This window comes from Magnolia sinica, chromosome 19 (genome assembly GCF_029962835.1).
Source record: "Magnolia sinica isolate HGM2019 chromosome 19, MsV1, whole genome shotgun sequence".
Lineage (NCBI taxonomy): Eukaryota > Viridiplantae > Streptophyta > Magnoliopsida > Magnoliales > Magnoliaceae > Magnolia > Magnolia sinica.
Genome location: NC_080591.1, coordinates 46,009,918 through 46,033,383, shown reverse-complemented (window position 1 = coordinate 46,033,383; position 23,466 = coordinate 46,009,918). Strand labels below are relative to the sequence as shown.

General features: G+C 40.0%; 1 protein-coding gene across 8 annotated transcripts in view; it reads right to left on the bottom strand.

The window, feature by feature from the left end:
* LOC131235008 (histone-lysine N-methyltransferase ASHH1) overlaps positions 1-22,542 on the bottom strand; it is a 147,221-nt gene extending 124,679 nt beyond the window's left edge. For 5 of the 8 annotated variants that reach the window (XM_058232064.1, XM_058232067.1, XM_058232065.1 and 2 more), the window contains exons 1-2: positions 22,374-22,542; positions 17,732-17,796 (exon numbers count right to left, since the gene is read on the bottom strand). In XM_058232064.1, the coding sequence (XP_058088047.1) occupies positions 17,732-17,796; positions 22,374-22,421 (113 nt within the window). In that variant the 5' untranslated portion in view covers positions 22,422-22,542. Of the gene's footprint in view, positions 1-1,775; positions 1,820-17,731; positions 17,799-22,373 lie in introns of those variants that run through there. The other 3 variants (XM_058232068.1, XM_058232073.1, XM_058232071.1) reach the window with 3 other exon arrangements.
* Between the last annotated feature and the right edge of the window lie 924 nt (positions 22,543-23,466).

Below are 23,466 nucleotides of genomic sequence, written 5' to 3'. Positions count from 1 at the left end.
TCAAGATACGCCTCAAAAAGAAATATCGCAGTCGGCCGAATCCTGCGGAAGTATGGAAGGTCCGGATAGAACCCCTCTATCTATAAGTCCCATCATACTCGGATACTCTACTCCTACAACCGCCTTTTCGGACAATGTGGAAGCCAGCGTGTGCATGGCAGGAACCAATCAAAGTCCACAGCCGACTACTGAAGATCATATGGCTAACATGGAGCAAACACAAAGAACGTTAATGGAAGAATACAGAAATCTTCGAGAAGCTTTGACTGATTTAGCACATAACGTGGCTCGGATTGCAGTCCCTCCAATGATGGCAGCCATGAATGAACAGGAACAACAACCTGAAGGCTCTCAGTTACTAAGGGCAGGATCGCACGGATCTGCTCCTCCGGCGGGAGTGATAACTCAAGAAGAAGTACGACGAATGGCCGCAGGGATTGTTAGAACAAAAAGAGAACGTGAACATACTGGGAGATTCCGAAACAAAACACTGTATACAAGAGAAGTGGAGGATATTCCATTCCCAGCAAACTTCAAACAACCCAACTTTCAAAAGTTTAATGGAAATGGGTCTCCAGAAGAACATCCCGTACACTTCATCACCACCACGGGGAATTTCTCTACTGTTTCACAATACTGTTTACGGCTCTTCAGTTCATCTCTAATAGGCAAAGTGTTTCGATGGTATTCTAACCTAACACCGAAGTCGATAAGAACTTGGGAACAAATGCAAGATGCGTTTATATCCAATTTCTTCTCATCAGATCGCGACGTCAGCATTGCAGAATTGGCCTCTGTCAGATAAAGAGAAAATGAACCTGTAGGAAAATTTATTGACAAATGGAAGACTTCGGGGGCTTCATGCAGACAGTTGCCAAAAGAGATGGAACAAGTAAACATGTGTTTGAATTATATGAAGCCAGGGATTGCCTTTGGGCTCACAAGTGCTAATATAAAAACCTTTCGAGATCTTGCAACAAAAGCACATGCATTGGAATTGATGCTAGGAAAATGCCAGCATTTCAGATCAGAACGGAAAAAAGAAGATCGAATAGATCAATGGTGAATACTGTTGATCAAGAAAAGAAAAGAAATACCTTTTACAATAAGTGAGAAATAAGGAAGAGGGAAGATTCAGATCATTATAAAGGTCAAGTAAACGATAAGCAAACTCGATCGTATGACTACCATAAAGAATATGATTTCGAAAGAGAAGTTATACCAATGATGGAATAGTTATTGGTTGTTGGGACCATTCGATTACCTCAGCCCAGGCATCTAGAAGAAGTTGAGATGACTAAGGATAAGAAGTATTGCCGTTATCACCATTATGTGGGACATCCAACGGAAAATTGCTTTATGCTAAAGGACATGTTGCAGAGGATGATAAAACAAGGTGAGATGGTAATGAAAAAGAATGAGAAGCGAGACAAGAAAGTGACTGTGAACGCGACATTTGCAAGAGATCCTTTGAAAATTTGGAAAGACAAAGGGAAGGTTGTTGTGACAAGAGAATGGCCAATTACAATAGATTCTATTACAAGTTCTCATTATAATTTGCGATTTGTTGGATCATCTTCTGAAGAAGTCAGTAATGACTTAGCTTCTATTCGCCAAAGAGAAGATGAACCAGTCAAATAATTCATTAGTCGATGGAGAACCCTGGGGGCACCAAGTTTACGGTTAGTGAAAGAAAAAAGAGAACGAATTAAGCTATGCATGGTATGCATAAGACCAGACATTGCATTGAATCTTATTGGTTTGAATATACACACCTTTCAGGATCTAATCGAAAAGGCTGGTCGTGTAGAAGAGATCACTGCAAAAATAGTCTTATAAAAGTGAGATATTTAAAAATCTTAAAAGAATTTCAATCAGTATCACGGAAGAAGAAAGAAAGACAAAGAATCAACAAGATGAACAGAGGAAATCTAGCAGGAGAGATATGAATAAACATATAGCCAAGAGAATAAAGAAAGAACTCGGAAAGTCCAAGGATTATGGAAGGTGTTCGTTCGAAGAAGATGATATACTTCCTATGCTGAACAAGTTATTGGCGGCAGAAAAGATCAAGTTGCCATGGCCAAAACTTCCGAAAGAGATAAAGAAAATAAGTGAAAGTGACTATTGTTATTATCATCATTTGCTCGGACATTGAACTGAGAATTGCTTTAATCTGAAGAAGATATTACAGGAGATGATTGATAGCGGTGGAATAATAATAAGGAAAGCAAATGATATAAGAGAGGAGATAAGAGCACACAAGCCTAATTGAAGCGATCTTTCATATCTTCGTAATCAGGATGCAAAGCTATAAGACAAATATATTCACGAAACTGGGGGCAATTCTAATCTCAAATAGTCCATACGAAATGATAAGGCATTAGTATATTCGTCAAAATTCGCTGTATCAAGATATATTGTCTCTAAGATCACTGTGATTTCGATTACGAAGATTATCAGTACAATACTTCCTAATCAAATGGAGGCAAGAATAAGTGAAATGATGAAACAGCCTCAAAAGGCGAAGCCACGTATTCTTCCTCGTATGAATGAATAAAGGGCGAATTCTCAAGCATATCAAGACTAAGCATCGATGATTATCATCAAATGATATTATCGTCAACTATCGCCAAGCGTCGATGATTATCACCAAAATTATCAACTATCACTATCGTCATTAATCACTTAAACAAAAGTTGCCTTATCGAAATTGCTATCATCGCCAAGCTGATGTCGATACACTATTTTAAACATAACATGAATATTGTCAAAACATCATCGGCAACGGCGGTATATCAATTGTCGATTCACAATCATGACGGCGAACAAGCCTGTATGACCAACCACACATAAACCTTATGGCGGCGATGGCACCTTATCATTTAAGGCAGCCTAGCCAAACCTATACAGCCAACTACGCATAAAACCTACCATCATCGGCAATATATATATTATTTGGGCAGCAGTGAGAAGCCAGTGGCCCTAAAAAGCCCGTATAGGCCATCACATGCATATCCATGTGGGCAGCAGATGGAGCCAGCAACTAAAGGCCCTAAGCGGCCAAAAAGTCCACAACGGCAAGTCACGCATAAGACCAATGTTGTCTGTATAGCTTCCGACAACATCACGGGGAATGAAGAAAATGCCCTCCTGTGAATGAGTCCGACCTTGCAGGCAAAGAGAAAGCGGTCTGCAGTGTGCGCTCTTTGACCATTGTCCATAAATAGGCCAACCATGCATAAGACCTCCCAAATTCTTGGTTTGATTCCAGTAGAAACTCATGAGGAAGGGTTTTTAGCCTACTCATTGATGGATTGGCGACCTTGGATTTGGTACCCTAAGGTAGCCTTGTGCACCCCGTGAACTCTAGAGAGTTACTGCAGCCAACCCTGTGCGTAAATCCCACAGAGTTTACGGCCCCGGTAGCTTCACTAGGTCCCTCTGATGGATCGCAGTTCGTGAACTCCCCGGCCACGATAAGTCCAGCGAACTCATGAGAGTTATAGCGACCATTCGTATAAGACCCGACTCCAACATGAGTCTAAGAAACTATGCTTGCTCCACTACTCAAGAGCTAAAATTGTGTGAAAATGTCTAGTCAAGTCATGTCAAGTCGAGTTCAGTCAAGCCAAGCTAAGTCCAGTTAAGTCAAGTCATATCCAGTCAAAGTATACAAGATTCGCTACACAAAAGTTTAAACTATGTGTAGCATCAAAATGCTGCAGATACATTGATGATATTGCGAATGAATGTTCGCCTATTTTGCTTAAGATATACTCAAAGATGCAAATTGCCTGATATGAGAATCTCGTGCTTAGATTAAACAAACATACAAAATGCATATCGTCTGAAACAGGTTCGAATTACAACAATATCAATTATGATCAAAATATTCATTACTTTCTATTATAAAGATGAGATGCTTTAAGATCAGTCGCTAGGCTTCGATGACGATATGCTTATCTTTCCAAAGAAGACGAATCTTCAATTATGATGTGTTTATCTTTTTGAAGAGGACGATGATGCCTTTCTATCTCTCGCCTTTCTAATGACAAAGGAGAGTTATCTTGTAAATTTTGCAAGGGCGGAGGAGGATAGAATTGCAAGGAATCATCATTTTCTTTCGGAAAATCCAGAGACTCGGGTGTATTCTTCAAAGGAGTGACAAAAATTATCCATCCTTCATGAGTATTGGCAGGCTTCACTCTAGAAATATTATCTTCTGAAGAAATCTTTATGCAAAGTTGGCTTGGAGAGGGGGCACGATCTGTTTCTTCAAAGTAGCCGATGCCTTGGTCTTTCTGGAAATCTTTTAGGCGAGGAGGAAGAATCCATATGGCATGATCTACTGAATAATAATTGTGCGCCAAGTATTGATGAACCCGCACATCCAGCAATAAAAAGCACCAAATGGATAATTATAACCAAGAATTATGCAATGCGATCCGATATGAATGTTCAAGAGCCGTTTCCATATCAGAGGCCAATTGTATGGCCCAACTCCGTAACTTCTCATTTCTCTGGTGACAATATCGCAAGTCTCCGGTATGTCTGGTCAAAGCCAAACTAGCGAGCAAATCTACTTAGATAGTATGGTTCACGCCAAAATACACTACCTTCTCTTAAAGGCAAAGTACTGGACCTGATGGAGACAAGGAACGAATGCTCGCCAAATGAGATGGAGTCATCATCAACAACTGCTACATCCTCGAGAGAACTAGTAAATGGAAATTGATGAAAGTCGATAGGATCATTGCTTTCTATCTTTCTAGTGACCTAGCCATTTCACTTCTCAATCATTTATCTCAATTGATAATGTTGAATAGGAAGACGATCAGGATTCGAATACGCTCTTCCAGAGTCAGCAAATGTCCAAGGGAAGTATACTCCTAGCCATGCCACGGAGCACAAATAGTGAAATATCCGTTGGTAGGATCTTTAGAGCCAGAAACGACTTCCCCAAAAGTGCGATAAAGGGAGCACAGAACCGGAGGAGCTAGTGAATATTTTTGGCCCTCCGCCATTGCACCGGCGACTACGAAGAAAGATGGCCTGATGATATCTATCTGTTCAAAGTTCGGGAATATTACCAAGCTTAACCAGTAACCTAGAAAAGCGGCTAGTTCGCAGGAAGAACTATATTCAGTGGTACTCTTAATGTTCTTGCGAATGGTCTTGAGTTCTCAATGGTTATGGCCTGCAAAGCTGTTAAGGCAAAGATATAGTTATTAAAGCAAAACGATATAAGATCGAAATTCTGGAAATAGAAGGCAGGAAGGAGAAAGTATACCGCAACTTTCGAGAAAAATGAGCTAGCCATTCAAGAGAAGTAATGCGATCAGGCTGAGGGAAATTAGCCAGTGCGTTGAAAAGTTCGAGTGTGGTCTTTGAAATCCCAGATTTATTATTCCCTGCAGAAGCAAAAGCGAGCTCTCCATTAGAAGGTATATATGTATCAAAAATATTACCCATGATGGGAAGACCTGCTATACAAAGAAGATCCCATAAGGTGATACTCATTTCGCCCGAAGGAAGATGGAATGAGTTGGTAATTGGAGACCAATGATTGAGGAAGCCCCTGAAAATAGTTGTATCCGTATAAAAATGTTCTGATATAGCTATGATTGCATCAGAGAGATTAATCTACTCCAGAATGACGGTGTGTTTTCGAGCGGCGGCTCGAGCCCAAGCACTCTAGAAATTGTGAAGAGACAGAAGACCTATTGCTAAGAATTTTTCTGCATTCCAGGGTAATCTTTCAGAAAAGAAGAGTTGCTGAGCAGTCTCGAAATAGTGAGCAGGGAAAGGTAGCTGAGGATCGTGGCATGGGCGCAAAAATCTCATTTTATGAATCCTGCCAGCTCTTTGGCGGGGTTTATTCTCTTATAGATATCCCATCAAAATTCTTGGTTCCTTCATGACCCAATTATCCACGGAAACAAGGATATTTCGTCGATGGAATGGTTCACTATGTAAAATTGACTAGTGACGCGGCAGATTGATGGGGATGACAGTTGTTTCGTTGTCAGAGGAGTTATGAAGCTCTAAAGTTTCTTCATTTATCTCTGCATAATTCCAAAAATGCAGGAGAAACTGTTTAGATCCTGAAAAAGACGGATGATCCTTTCTTCTTGAAGAAGAAGCCTTCAAGCGGTACATATTTATGGGCCAAGAGTTACCAAGTCAAAGACAAAGTTTTAAAGAGTAAGGATGTAAGGGCTGAAGAAAGATTTCGAAGATCTGAAAATTTTCAGACTTCGAAAGAATTATTCTTAGGTTGTTTGCGCGCGGATGCGCAACATGGGTCAGTTGTGCAGTACTATGCAAGCAGGGGAGAGACTCATGACGTGAAAAATTCTGAAGAGACTTTGCAAGGGATAAAGGTGATTGTGCAGGAACGCGTAACAAGCAAGTTGTTGCGTGGAGGCGCGCAAAAGTGGACTTTGCTGCAAGAGGGAGAATGTATTGCGCAAGCACGCGCAAAGACAAGCCGTTGCGCGGGTGAGTGACAAAAAGATAGGGCTTCCGCAAGGAATTGGAAGATGAAAATGAAGGAATCGACTCTAGTATTTATAGGGGATTTGGACCCGATTAGGGTACCCGATTATTCGTTAAGGGGAAACACGCAACGACAAGTGGAAGTTGGTAAGTTTGATTGATCCTATTTCTTTGTCATAGAAATGACAAACAAAGGATCAAGTGGGCATCTGTTGAGGCATTAAAAATGATGAATGAAAGGATCAAGAATAAATCAGAAAGGGAAACTAGAAGAAGAAGTATGAGAAGAAAGTGAAGAAAAGAATAAAATGTAGTGTTTGCGCAGACCCACGCAAACCCTAGTGATTGCGTGGGACCGCACAAATGGTCTAGATGGTTGCACGCACCTACACAGAGGGAAATTGGTCAGAATGGTTCAAACGGTTGAGATTTGATGGAAGGTGGACCCCATGGCAAAAAGATCAAGGGTTCGCACGTGTGAAGACCTATAAATACCCCTCCCCCTCTCATTTGCACACGTTGAAAATTCTGAAGAAGATCAAAGCTCCAGAGAAGAAGAGAAGTCTGAAGGTATCAAGAGGAGAAGGGGGAGAAGAAGAGAGAGGGCTTTGTGCAGGGCCGCGCCGCACAACATTCCTCTCAATGAGATGATCAAATCACAAGCCGAAATGCTGCCGGATTTGATATCCAGATTTGACATTTAGACTCTTTCAATTCTTGTATTTTGAATTTGCTATCTTAGAATCAAGCGAAATCAAAGGATGTAAATGAACTCAGTATGAATAAATATGATGATTGTTCTCTACACGTTTTCTTTGTTATGATTGAATAAGACAATTTCCCAAACCAAATGCATTTGTTTCTTGTCGAAACACTTAGTATAATTGTTTACTTTCCGAACTTGCCATTTACATTCCATAGTATAATCCATAACATTAATCCAGTAGCTGATAACTGTAGTTGTAATTGGAGTTTACGCTCGCACGCTAAACTTCATTTGATTATCTAAGGAGTATCCTTCAGCAACTAACAGCAGCCGACTGTAAGGATTTCTTTCTCATTTCATTTAATCTATACTGGAAAGTCCTTTTGTACGAAAGGCAAAGGAGTAGCCCACCATCAGAGGACAAACCCCACCCTCTGACTATCGCCTGATCCATTTACACATTGAGAGAGTGGCCGAATAGGTGACCGATCTTCTCGAAACTTGATCATACTCTGTGTCTGCCTACTTTAGCGCTCGGGGTCATTGTTGTTCGGCTTGAATTGGAGCCGCAATCCCAATTTTCGCACGCCCACAACAACCCATGCTAGAAAAGAAACGGACGAACAATCTTCTGGCACGCCAAGCGGGACACTGTTTTATTTAACTACCAGTTTGATTTGTGCCGCAAATGAGAAGGATGATCTGCACTTCTAGTGCCGAACCCACAACACTAACTGCACTACCTCCTAGTGATGATGTGCAGGTCCAGGTGCCCCCAGAGGCATCATATTTGAACACGAACCGACCAGAAATCAGGTCAGACCGTCTACGTCTCGAGCCATGCTCCTGGACGAGGTATCTATGGTGCTTCGAGATGTCCAAATGAGCCTCCAAATGGTACAGGAATACAGGAGGGCTTAGGCTGATCAATTCCGTATCCAAGCTGAAGGCACCAATCACTTCATGGCCAGTCAAACTAAGGCCATGAAATGATTGTTGGCCAAAATAACAGAACGGACGCAACCGTTACCCCAACATAATGGTAGTTCGGTCGGCAATGCGATTCCAGCGTCATCCATGCCACCATTAAAACGTACTCCACCACTGACTCTCGTCCCGGAAATCAAGAACGTGCCACCTCCTATGGAAGTTAGGCAATGGGAAGTTAGAGAATTTGCACCTGACAATAGAAATTATGGGTCGCCAGTCGGATTCAATCCGCAGCAGGGCTTCAGGTTTCACGATAATCTCAATCGATTCGGCCTAGACCAACCACCAGTCGGAGAGCCTCAACGAGTCGATCGGGAATCAAGGTGTCCCGTATCGGTATCGGTTGGCGTAACGGTGCCCTCCGAAACCGATACGGATACAGGGGCGTAACGGCGATACGGGGGCGTAACGGCCCATAACGGTGCAAATTTTTTTTTGCCAAAAAAATATGAAAAAATATGGATTAAATCCGGAATATTTTAAGCATTCCAAATATGCATTCATTTATAAATTGGAACATGTTTATGGTGGTGTAACGGTCCACTCTTTGGTGAGAAGTTGTATCGGACTATCTGATTAATTTTTTAACCCGGTAACTTGAATTTAACTACAAAATTCATATATTTAATTTTTTAAATATGTAATTTATATACTTAACTTGATATCATTTCTCCCAATAGTTCTTTAAAAAAATGAAATTAAATTCAGGTAGATGGCGTTGCCAATTTGGGGCTGACTTGGAGGACCAATCTATTCTCCAAATTAGCATCAAATTCATGCCATTTATTGTCATTATCCCACTTATAAATTGGTGGACATTTATTAGATAGTGAATCATAAAAAAATAAAATAAATCAAGAGGCCCTATTTTAAAAAATAAAAGTTCACAAATTAACAATTAAAACTATTCAAATAATTTGATTTTGGCATTGTGAGTTAGCAATTGCAATCCATAATTTAATTATCAAATTTTAAGTTAATATATGTCTTGTGTACAATTTTTTAAGGCTTGAATTAGGAGGGACTCGGATGTAAAGTGCAGCACACGTGTCAAAGTTTTTTGGGCCCCACCCGTGATGAATGTGTTATATCCACACCGTCCATCCATTTTGCCAAATAATTTTAGGGCATGAGCCCAAAAATGAGGCACATCCAAAGCTCAGATGGATTGCACCATAAAAAACAACAATAGTTAAACGTTCACCGTTAAAAATTTATTGGGGGCTAGAAAAGTTTTAGATCAAGCTGACATGTGTGTTGTCCCTTCATCCACGTCAATGTGACCCAATTAACAGGTTAGATTGAAAATAAACATTACAGTGGACTTTAAGAAATTTTTAATGGTGAGCATTCTATAACCACTATTTCCTATGGTGTGGTCCACCTGAGATTTGGATATTACTAATTTTTTTTAATCCTAACCTAAAATGACGTGGCAAAATGGATGGATGATATGGATAAAATATATACATCATAGTGGGGCCCACCGGGTCTGATCAGAATGGATGGAAAATAAACGTTATTGTGCGCCCTACGAATTATTTAACCGTGAAAATCATTGTCTCTGTTGCTATTTTTGGTGTGGTCCAGATGAACTCTGGATATAATTCATTTTTTGGGTGGTGCTCTAAAATGATCTCTGAAAATAGATGAACGATGTAGATGTAATAAATACATCACTGTGGAGCCCATATAACTTTGATCTCCTTTGAACCGTTCGTACAACTCGGAGCTCGAGGAGTGTCAGCGCTCGTCTTTGCGTGACACGTACCTACAGCAGTCAGCAGCTAGCTGCTGCAAATTAAAAAAAAAAATGGAGAGAGGGAAACGAAAAGAAAAAAAGAGGGAAAGAAGAGAGAAAAGAAAAAAAAAAGGGGAAAGGGGGAAAGAAGGGATTGAGAGAGAGAGAGAGGAAGAAGAAGAAGAAGAACAGGAAGAAGCTGCAGCAGGGCGCAGCCGCAGCTGCTCGAGAAGAAGAAGAAGAAGAAGAAGAAGAAGAAGAAAGAGAAGAAGAAGAAGAAAAGAAAGGAAAAAAAAGGCAAGTTTTTTTTTTTGGTTATTTGTTTTTTTTTTTTTTTAGGGCCCGTAACAGCCGTTACGGGTCCGTAACGGCCGTTATGGCCCGTAACGGCCCCGTAATGGCCATTACGGTCACAGAATTCAGTAACGGCCGTTTCGACCCCGTATCGCGTAACGGGTCCCACCATTACCATTACGTATCGGCCGTTACGGCTGATACGTAACCGATTTGGGATACCATGTCGAGAATAGATCATTCAGCTCGTTCAAGAGGTCACCGGCCAAGTGTTGGGCCACAACACTATTCCTATGCATCACAAGCCATACCCTGAGTGGGTAGATTTGCAACATCCATTGCCGAGGAATTATCGGCTGGAATTTGCTTTGTTTTCTGGCGAACCTAGTCAGTCAACTATCGAACATGTCGGCCGATTCACCATGCAATGCGGTGGATTAGCCAACAATGATTACCATAAATTGCAACTATTTGGTCACTCTTTGATCGTTGCAGCTTTTACTTGGTACTTAAACTTACCACTAGATTCAATACATATTTGGCGAGAGCTGGAAGAGAAGTTCCATGCTCAGTTCTTTTCCAGAAACAGGGAAATAACTATGGCTGATCTCGTGCAGTTCCGTTAGTTGCCTGGGGAACCGTGTGAAAGTTATATTATGCGATTTAAGTGAGCGAAAAGCCTCTGCAAAGTGGTTATGACTGAGGCTGAATTCATGCAACTTGCACAGGACGGCCTAGCCGCAAAAAATTCATTGGTACGGAGTTTACAGAACCGTATGATTTGACTAAAAAAGTCTCACTATGAAGAGCTCTTCCAGGAAGGGGCTAGGCGAGCCAATTCGTAGCTAGGATCAAATTACGACGACCCCAACTATGAAATCGCAATTGCCGAGGTAGTGGCTAAGAAGCCATTGGTTTGTTCGGCATTGGTCAAAGCGGAGTTGGCCGCCCTAACCACACAAAAGGCTCAGAAAATGTATATTTTTTATGTCACTCGAGTCGAGGAAATATTTGACATTTTGCTGGCTAGGAAATTCATTAAAATCCCCATGAATCATAAAATACCCTCGGCTGATGAATTACAAAAGATCAACTATTGTAAATGGCATGGCTCTTGGTCACATTCCACTAACAAATGTGTTGTTTTCAGGAACGTAATCTAAGACCATATCAACCATGCCTTACTGACGTTCCCTTAGAAGGGAATACCGTGATGGCAATCGTGGTCACCAACAGCCAACGAATTCAGCTTATTATCGCCGCTCACGTTGGGGACTACCCTTGATGAGGATGGTCAAGCCTCTTAATACACGAGGAGTATGGAAATGAATTGTTCACCCAAAGTTTCCAGCAGTGCCGGAAATCATGATGAGGACTCCAAAGCGTCGATGGCAAAGACGAAAGGCCACAGTGAAGAGAGAAACAGAAAGGGAAGGAGCATTCCCCCAGCCAAGCGCCAGACTTCCCTGTCCATTATGGAAAGCTCCCATGCTAGATGACCAAGTGGCGGTGAATGAGGTCGAGGCCATCATACCAATTAAAGCATAGGACACTGCCGATCCACCAAACGATACGGCAGGGTCGAAAGATTTTAAAGATGAAGACAGTGGCAGCAATCTGTCTAATTATTTGAGTGAAGATTGTTTCCCAGCAGAAGAGTGACTGGTCAACGAACTCTCATCGACTGTGGATGTAAAAAAACATGAGCCGACGACCGAATTCTCGACAAAACCTACAGTCAAGGAACCCCCTAGCTAGATCGATAAAATCGGATCTGAAACACTAGGGAGGGCAAGGTTTAAGCAGTGAAATTGTGTTTGGTTCGTTATCTCCCGTAACATTCCATTGTAACATGGTATTGACGTTGTTGAATAGCTTTCAGCACGACCCACACAACCAAACACAATGCCCAGAGATGTAGAAGAACATTCCCCTACAATAATCATACAGCATACTTCCTTCCCGTATGAGGAAGGAGAGAAGCGAAGCTAGGGTTGAGAAAACATTGCATGTTAATACGGTCACTGTAGCGGCTGATGGTGCGTCTGAAAAAGTAATTATCGATAAACCTACTAGCAATATGACACGATACCTTAAACCATTGCATATATCGGCCCATTTAGATGGGTGCCTTGTGACTAGGATATTAGTAGACAACGAGGGCGCAGTCAATCTATTACCGAAGAGGATGGCTAAATTGGGTAAGACCACGGCCGATCTAATACCGTCAGAAGTAACCGTTAGTAATTTTGCTAGCCACATTACAAATACACACGGTGTCTTACCGGTCGACCTGACCGTGGGCACTATGACGATTTTGGCACCGTTCTTTGTGGTGAATACTTCATCGAGTTACAATGTGTTGTTGGGCAGGGATTGGATCCATTCTTTCGCATGTATCCCATCCTCCCTCCACCAATTCGTCATTTTCTGTAATCAAAACAAGGTAAAACTAGTTCTTATCAATAATAAGCCATTCTTGGCCACATCAAACGCCAACGAAGCATATTATTACGGCGAAGAGGTAAGACCCATCAAGTTTACCAGAAGAAATAAACTTGGTCGCCCTACTAGAATTATCGTGAAAAAGAACCTGGAAAGTATCATGCAAGCCCTTCCAAAAGTGACTCGAACTAATGACGCCTAGCCGAAGGACATTATCCTTTATTGGCCGGTCCCTCGCTGTGTCTTCGAGGAAATCCCATGACCAGAGCACCAAAGAAGGAAACGATTGAGGTTGAATTCACAGCCAAAATAAAAAGGCTTGAAGGAAGTTTGAAGGAGGCCAATGAAGGTCTATTTGTGAATTTGGCCGAAATAATGAACCAAGTGAAGAAGACGGTTTAAAGTTTGAAGATCTCCTTGAAGAAAAAGAGGATGGTCGACCACAAGTCCAAGACCCACTTGTTAAAGTTAATTCGGGGACAGATCATGACCCGAAGCCAGTGTTTATAAGCAACTTATTACGTCCGCCTGAAAAAGAGATGTCAACAAGCCTACTTTCGGAGTTTGCCGATTACTTCGCGTGGGATTATCACAACATACCAAGACTTGATAGATCCTTGGTTAAACATAGATTACCCACGAAGGGTACAGGCCGTATAAACAACCGCCAAGATGAATGACAGCCGAGGTCACTATCAAGATTAAAGAAGAGATCGAGCAACTCCTAAAAGTTGGTTTCATCTGACAGATTAAATATGCAGAATGGATGTCGAATATAGTCCCCGTGATGAAGAAGAGAGGCAAGTTAAGAGTACGTATCGATTTCCAAAATTTGAACCTGGCTACGCCGAAGGACGAATATCCCATGCCAATGGCCGATCAGCTTATCGACCGGGCTGCGGGGCACGGGATTGTGTCTTTCCTAGATGAACATTCTAGGTACAATCAAATATACATAGCATTGGATAATGTTCCCAAGATAGCATTTAGATGTCCAGGACCCTTGGGAACGTATTGTTGGGTTGTGATGCCTTTTGGATTGAAGAACGCAGGTGCTACATACCAAAGGGCGATGAACACCATTTTTTACGACATGATCGGTCGCTTTATGGAGGTCTATATAGACGATGTGGTAGTCAAGTTGACCAACGTGAGTGAGCATCTAGCGCACTTGCACAAATCCTTCAAACGGATGAGACGCCACAAGTTAAAGATGAATCCACTGAAGTGTGCTTTTGGTGTATTGGTCTTTGGAACTCATCACCCATCCACAAAGAAAGTTGCGCTGATGTGGGTGGTCATCTCCGTCTCTGGTACACCGAAGTAGGTCCTCTGATGTCCCCATCAACCTATTAAGTGAATGTGACATCAAACCTCTCTAATATATTGGCTCCACCAAGACGATTACCTATTTCAAAAACAAGCCGCATTCACTCATCAGGTGGGCAACACCATAGAAAGTAATATTTAGCCATTGATAAATAGAAAATTATGGTTTTGGTCCACTCAATGAGTGGATGTGGCTAATTTTTGCATAAGGAAATCTTCATGCGGGATCAACAACCTATTGGAAGAATTGGATGTCTAATGGGTTGGACTTGAGACCTCTCTCTCTCTCTCTCTCTCTCCCCTCCCCCCGGTGTGAGCAAGCCCCACTGTGATGTGTATGTCAACTCCACTGCATCCATCAAACGTGTCAGCCCACGCTAGGCCTAGAGCCCAAATATCAGCCCTGTCCATGATTCAGATGGGCCACATGAGTGAAAACGGTGTGAAGGGAGACACCCACCCTCTAAACTGTTTCCCTTTGTGCAGCCCCCCACCTAAATCACAAATATGGATAATTTTTGCGCCCTGGGCTTAAACTTTAATGTTACATGTAATGGTTGAAGTGGATTTTGAATATACATGATGGTGCGCCCACCCCAACTATTAACAAAAAATTCACCTAAACGGCTTTTACATGGACGCTGATTTTAGAGTGAGGCACTCACCGCCCTTTACCGTGGTGTTGAAGACTATGTGGGCCCCACAGCAATGTATGTGTTTTATCTAGTGTTCAAAATACCGATATTGTGTTACGTATCACATTCTCGGGATACGGATACGTATCAGTTATCGCACTGATATATTGGTTGTATTGTGGAATGCATCACTGTTGTTGGAAACATGGGGAAACATTTGGAAATTGGTCGAATTTTTCAATGAAACTTTGGTGATTGTTAAAAAAGACATCAATACAATTTATAAATTAAAACATTACAAAAAACAAGTATACATAATAGGTTTTCTTTGTATTGGGATCCTAATCTATACGTTGTCTAACTGAATTGATGCAAGTACATTCAATGTCTATTCATATAATTTATAAATGTAAGAAGACGTGTGGAAACACAAGCAATACACTCAAAAGCAAATGAAGAATCACTAGATTAGGATTTGATGTTTGGACACAAAGATTGCGAACGATTTGCAAGAAATTAGGAATTTTTTTATTTTTTTTTCAATTTTCTACAACTCGGCTCATCTCCTCCAAATCTCGAAATCGAAGCTCCCAATCCATGATTTTTCATATTTTGTAACAATTTGACACGAATTTAACATGATTTATAGAAAACAAAAAGGACTAAAATTCGAAAATGCTCACCAGATCGAACATGTGGGATATATCGCACTACTTGTGCATTTCGTATCACACTGGTGGGATACAAGATATATCATGGGATATATCGGCTGATAACGTAGATATTTAAAACACCAGTTTTATCCACATCGACATCTATTTCTACAGTTCATTTTAGGGCGTGAACCCAAAATTGAAGCATATCCAAAGCTCAAGTGGACCACACCACAAAAAACAACGGGGATGATGATGTCCACCATTGAAACCATGTTAGGGCCCACAATGATGTTTATTTGTCATCCAAACTATTAATATGGTGTCACGGACCTAGATGAAGAGAAAACACAAATACCGGCTTGATCCAAAACTTCTATGGCCCCCAAGAAGTTTTCAATGGTAGGCATTCAATTCCCACAGTTTCTTGTGTGGTGATCCACTTGAGTGTTGGATATACTTCAATTTTGATCTCATGCCCTGAAATGAGCTGGAAAAATGGATGGACAACATGGATGAAATACATACATCACGGTGGGCCCCATAGTGTTCACACCATGGTAAAGGGTGGTGGGGGCCTCACTACACAATCCACATCCAGGTAAAAGCCATTTACATGAATTTGTCTAGTTAGGATGGAACCACCATCGTGAATTTTCAAAATCCACTCCAACCATCAGGTGAATGACCCGATTTTATGCCTAGGGCTGAAAAACCATCCTCATCCATGATTTAGGTGGACCACAAGATTGGAAATAGTGTACAGGGCAACACACCCTCCAAATTGTTTCCCTTGGTGTGGCCCACCTGAATCATGGATGGGGCCTGGTTTTTGGGCCTCGTGCCTAAATTTGTGTAAGTGATATAATGGTTCAAGCGAAATTTACATAATCATCACGATGGGTCCTGTAGAAAATCAATGGTGAACGTCTCTCCCAACTATTTCCTTTGTTATCACCAGTGTTCGAAGTATCAGTATTGCTACAAGTTTCGCTGGCCGAGGATATGGAAACAACATCAATATCACCGATAATAAAATTGCGGGGAAACATTGGGGAAACGGTGGAATTTTTCAGGGAAACTTTAGGAGATGCTAAAATACATATATTTGCATATTTAGGAATAAAAAAGTGCAAAAGAATGCATACATAATAAGTTTCCATTTAATGGGAATCTAAATGCATATGATATCATAAGAAACCAATCCAACCAGCACATCCATCCCAACTATCTGAGCAACCATCCCATCTATCCATCCAACCATCCAAACATCCATCGATATTTTTGAATTTCAACAACATGATATTTCACCCAGAAATTGTCGACAACTGGAAAGGAAACAAAAGACTATGGCCTCAATATCACCCATGTTGTGATAACAATAATATCGAGACATGATCGATATAATCATCAACAATTTGAACACTACATACAATCATGTGCGCATAAAAAATTTCGAAATGAATTTTTTTTTTTAATAAACAGATTTTTGGTGATATCGATACATTGGCAATTTTATCAATATACCACCAATACACTAGAAAAACAAGCGGCATTTGGAATTTACATAGTCGAAATATTAGTGATATCTATACATTGATGATATAAGTGACACTTGAAATTTACAGACTCGAAAATATTGGCGATATTGATAAATTGGCAATACTTAGCGATACATTGTCAATACTGGGAATTTTTTTAGATTCCCAATGTTATAGGTATCGCTATTAGTGTTTTCAGTACCGCCAAGCTAGAGATACAGATAATATCGGGGATATTTCAATAATATCGGAGATACTTTGAACAATGGTTATCGCCCACCTAAATCATGTCTGATTTCACCATCTCCTAAAAAATTGGTAAAATGCCAACGGAAACCCATCAGGGCCAGAAATTGTATCTCCTCTCAACAAATCCACGACACTTTTTACCTCTTCCAAAGTGAATGCCAACTCTAGGAACAAACTTCATCATTCGAAAGCCTCTGGAACTACAAGAGATCCAACCTCAAGAAGATCAAAATAAAAGCTAGTAACCTCTTTGGCAAGACAATCTGTCTTCTATCCTTGTCTACTCTTATAGGGTGAGTTTCCTCAATGATCAATGGAAATTCTAAGGTAGATTATCTTGTCTACTCTTTTTTGGACTTTCGTGTCTAAGATTATTGGTTTTTCTTTACTTTCATATATCTATTGGGTTTTATGGAGGAATTTTTTTTGTGATATCTTTTATATTTTTCTATGATCTATCAACATCAAACATCCCCATTTGCATTACGTTGAATTCTAAGACATTGACAAGAGATATAAGGAATAAGAAATTAATCACCATATGTGTTTTGATTGTCAATCGAAATGATAATTTAAATAAAAAAATTTAAAAAATAATAATAATAATAATAAAATCTTTAAAAAGTAATGAAAAATACAATTCTTACTTTCGATATGAGAATTCATTCCGTTCAATACGCTTGTAATGTGGTGCTACTTCAGTTAGTTGGTCCTACAACAAATAACTCCATTCTCAATATTCAACCTCCACAATAATCATCTAATATCCTAGCAGAAATGCAAGATAAATGAATGTGACTTGATTCATAAAAAATACTCCATTTGCGCATAAATAAGAAACATCCAATAGATTTGAAAAAAGTATCTCTTTCCATTATTTTGAATGTGAAAGAAGCACATTCACAGAACTCTTTTTTTTTTTTTTTTGGATTTTGCATATTTAGAGGGGTAAACGCGAAGCTAGAACTATAGATGGATGCTTTAGAATGTAAATTTTTTAAAATGAGTCGGACTAAAACAAACTATATGGAATGCAATTTCAATAATAATAAGCATGGAAATGAGGAATTAGTTAAGATTGTTGAGTAAAAAGTACCCCAAAATGACCATTTTTATACCTTGGATCAATAATTCAAGAAAGCGGTGAGATTGAGAATGATGTTGCACATAGAACCAAAGCTAGGTAGATGAAGTATAGAAGTGGAAATGTGACTCCAGAGTTCTAAGTGATTGACGCATACAAATGAAACTGAAGGGAAATTTTATAGAATCACTATAATGCCAGCCATGCTTTATGTGACAAAATGTTGAGTAGTCAAGGAATGACATGTTCACATGTTCATAGGATGAGCATAGATAATGTGAGGATGCTGAGATGGATGTGTTGCAAGAAAAGGAAGGATAGAATTAAAAATGAATGCATTCGATGGAACTCGGGAATAGCATCAATAGGTCATAAGATGAGGGAAAGTAGACTTGATGGTTTGGCATGTGCAATGGAGGCCACGAACTCCACTAGTTAGGAGTGAGTTGGTTCAAGTTGAAGGTTCTTGAAGGGCAAGAGGAAGGCCTAAAAGAAGTGAGTGTAGGTAGTAAGAAATGACTTTGAGGAACCATGGTTTAACTGAGGTATGGTCCATGATAGAGTAGAATGTCGGAATAGGAGACCTATGGTTGATGCCAATTAGTTGGGGCTTAGATGATGATGATGATGATTTTGCACATTTAGAGAATAACTTGCACATATGGAAAACCATTTATTAATCATATATGTATTAAAAGATATTAAATGATACACTATAAAATGACTAAGATTGAAAGTTCCAAATAACAAGGCTATGTGTGAAGTAAAAGGCAAACATCTCGTGAACCTTCAAGAATGCAAATATAGTAAGAACCAGTGTTCAAAGTATCGGCATCACTGCAAGTTTTGCTGGTTGAGGATACGGAAACAATTTCCATATCACCGATAATATCATCAATAACCAGAAATGCAGGGAAACATGGGGAAAACAGTGGAATTTTTCAATGAAATTTCAAAAAATGCTAAAATACATATATTTGCATGTATAAGAATAAAAAATGCAAAAAGAATGCATACATAATAATTTTTCATTTAATGGGCCCTAAAAGCATGTGTTGTCGAACCATAAACCATCCCATCTATCCATTTAACCATCACATCTATCCATCCATCCAAACTTCCATCAAACACCCATTAATATTTCAAAATATCGATAACACACGATATTTCGTCGAGAAATCATCGACAACTGGAAAGGAAATGATAGATTGTGGCCTCCATATTGCACATGTTACGATAACAATAATATCACGATATTATTATCGACAAATTGAACACTGCATATAACCATGCACTCATAAAAAAACGAAATGGAAACTTTTTTTAATATATAGAATTTTTGTGATATCGATACAGTAGCAATATTATCGAAATATTGTTGATACACTAGCGATACAAGCGACACTTGGAATTTACACAGTTGAAAATTGGCAATGCATTGGCAACATCGATACATTGGCAATATAAGCGACACCTAGAATTTACACAGTCGAAAATATTGGCGACATTGATACATTGGCAATACTTTGTGATACATCGCCAATGTCTGGAATTTCTAATACTACCAATGTTATCGATATCGCTACCAATGTTATCGGTATCCCCAAGCTGGAGATACGGATGATATCGGGGATATTTCGATAATGTTGGGGATACTTCGAACATTGATTGTGTTAGACAAAGACAATAAAGAAAAACCCATCTCACAAGGTACTTTTGCATATCTTTCTAGAATATCTTCTCCTTATACCTCTCTTATAACGAGGTTGCCCCCAAGTGGCAAATTCAACCATCCAAGATGCATGTGATGCTTGTGAATTTTGTAAGTAATCTATGTGTTAATAGCATCCTTGAATCGGTTTATTTAGATTATAATCTGTATTCTATTTCCCTTGAATTGTAGTGTTAAACTTCATAAGAAAGTATTTACATAATAAAAAAATGAGATTGGATGAAATGATACAACCATTTCCCAACAATCTAAGACTTCACATAAGAGGAGAGGGGGGGGGGGGGGTGGGGTGTGTGCTATTTTTGGACGCGCAAGTGAATAAAATCAAGAATATTCAGCTTAGTTAAGATAAACTGAAAAATAATAACAAAGTCATGGTGTTTCTTAGTTGTCATGACGAGGAAGTATCAATCAAAATCTAGCTTCTTCTTCTTACTCAATCCAAACCTAACAACAACAAGATTACAATATGAAGCCCAGCCCATCCATACACATGCTCGAAGAAATGCGATTACAATCTGGTTTCTTCGACTTTCTTCAACTAATGATTCCGCTTCAACTTGATAGTGCAGAAAGAAAAGACCATAACAATTAGGGGTTGTTTGGATGCCTGTAACTTCTATAAAATGTAAGAAAGTTACAGGTGACTTTCTTACAGTTTGTGTTTGGGGGAGAAATGTTACAGGTAACAAAGTCTCAACTTGTAACTTTCTATCAGGTAAGATTGCAAGAAATGTAACAGGGGAATTAGGTGTTTTCCAATTCACAGGTTACTTTGTTACAGGCAACGGCTATCCATTTCGAATTTGGAAGAGGGGGGTGGAAACACAGCTGCATTGAAAGTGCACCTACCTTCTTTGACCCGACGTCTCCTTCTCCCTCTCTCAACGTCTCCTTCCCTCTCTCTCTCTCTGCGTCTCCTTCTCTCTCTCTGCTCTAACAAGATAACCCTTATTTGTTTTTCTTTTTTTCTTTTTCTTTTTTCCTTATTTGTTTTCCTCTTCATCATGTTTTTTTTCTTTTGCGTCAGTGCAGAACGGGTGCTATTTACCTAGGGGGCGGTTTCGGATCCCTGACAGCGGGGCCACCATGATGTACTTTCTTACATCCACACCGTACATTTGTATTGAAAGCTCATTTTATGGTATGATCCAAAAAATGAAGCTGATCCAAATCTCAAGTGCGCCACACCACAAGACATAATCTTAACTGAATCCCCACCATTAAAAACTTCATGGGGCCACTAGAATATTTATTTGCCATCCAACCTGTTGATAAGGTAACAAAAACTTGAATGAAGAGACCACACAAATATCATCTTGATCCAAAAACTTTTGTGGCCCACGAACTTTTTAATGGTCAATTGCTACTGTTTCCTATAGTATGGTCCACCTGAAATTCAGATCTTTTTATTTTTTGGATCATGTCCTGAAATGGGACGCAGATTGCGTCCTACCCTACCTGTCTCTAGCCATGACCAAGTAGTTCTGTGGGGCAAGCCCCCGTGATGTATCATTTTATCCATGTTGTCCATCTCCTCTCATATTATTTTAAGATATGTGTGCAAAAAATGAGGTAGATCGAACGCTCAAGTGGAACACATCAAATAATAAGCTTGGGTTGCATTAAATGCAAGAGTCAACTATGGTGTGGTCCACTTTAGCGTTGGATTTGCCTCATTTTTGTGTTCATACCTTAAATTGATCAAAGAAAATGGATGGATGGCATGGATAAACAGATACATCATGGTGGGCCCACCCACAGAACTGCACATTCGTGGCTTGAGATGGACGGGGGTAAGATGCAATCCGCGTCCCCTAAAATGAGCTTTTCAACACGGATGAACGATGTGGATGTGAGGAAAATACATTTCAATGGGCTCCACAATCTGGGATCCCACCCACCTTGATGGATCCACTCTAGTTTGGCTAGTGACATTAGCCGATAACTAGATCGCTACTAGTTGGTGCTTTGTGGGCCCCATCATCTCACATGTGTTGAATCCATGCCGTCAAACCCACGGTGATGGCCGCTCATCCAAACCTCGTTGGTTTTTTTTTTTTTTTTTTTTTTTTTTTTTTTTCGACACATCCTACCATCGTGTCTGGATGCACAACCGAATTGAATAGCAATTACCACCTTAATAAGGTGGAAATAACCAAACTGCAAATTCCTTTCTTGGCATGCATATTCAGAGTATTAGATCTAAATTACAATTAAGATGGACTTGAAAGGCATGTATCTGCAATTTGGGGGCTACTTGCTCATAAAAATATGAATATTATTTAATTCTCTCTTTAATTTTTCTAATTTCCTAGTGAGGAAACGGATTTGTTTGCAATTCCATTGGTTCGTGCATCCAAACGAAGGGTAGATAGGATGGAATTTCAAAGGAGAATAATGGTGGGAAAAGAGATCAATCCAAGAAGAAAGAAAAAGAATTTAATGACATCAGCAGGAATTAACTCCTAACCTGGATATATCCAAGCGAAAGGCTGCCGGGATGCTCTGTTTCGACCATTTTTGCAGGTAGGCTTCTGTGGATCTGTTACTGAGAGAGAGAGCGCGCTTTCCGGCGAAGGATAGGCCGCGTAGGTCCGCAGAGGGGCAGTCGAATACTCTCCTCCACAGCGCCTGTTTAACGCAGCGCGTAAAAAAGAGAAATTTACGACTGTGGACCCCACCTTTTATCCATCGGATATTCTTGAAGCAATACAAACTTAACTACGCACTTAGACCTCCTCGTACGGACGACAAATTCCAGGACGAAAATACCCCTCCTTTTCACAGAAACGGACTGGCTACTCCGCCTGCCACCCCCGCCATGGCCGATCGTCGGTGGTCTGTGGAACCCACCGTGTTGTATGATTTTCATCCAAGCCGTCCATATATTTTTCCGGATCATTTTATGGTATAAGACAAAAAATGAGGTATATCCAGATCTTAAGTGTACCACATTACAGGAAACAGTGTTGAATGAGCGTCAACCATTAGAAATCCTCCCCTGTCTAAGTTGGGGCCCACTGTGATGTTTGTGAGAAATCCTCCCCATCTAAGTTCATTCATAGGGTCACAAAGACCTGGATGAAGAGGAAAAAAAATTTCATAATAATCCAAAACTTATGTAACCCCTAAAAGGGTTTCAATGGTAGACGTCCAATTCCCCACTGCCTATTACAGTGTGGTCCACTTGATAACTAGATCGGTCTTATTTTTCACCTCAAGCCTTAATTCGAGTTCGCCAAATAGATGGACGGCTTGGATATAACAAATACCTTATAATGGGACTCACAAAAATCAGTGGGGATTACAACAGGGAAAAAACAAAGGAAAAAAAAAAACGAAGCCAGCGAGACCTGGTCGACCGGATTAGAGCTTGGCCTATCGCTACGGATTATAACTGTAGCCGTAACTGTAATGCTATGCACTTTTTTCTCTTTTTTTTTTTTATTTTTATTTTTTACATGGAGAACATTTTCCCCGTTACATTTTTCTATAATACATAATTATGTAAATATGTATATATAAGTATATAAAAATATTATTCTATCTTTTAATTCATTTCT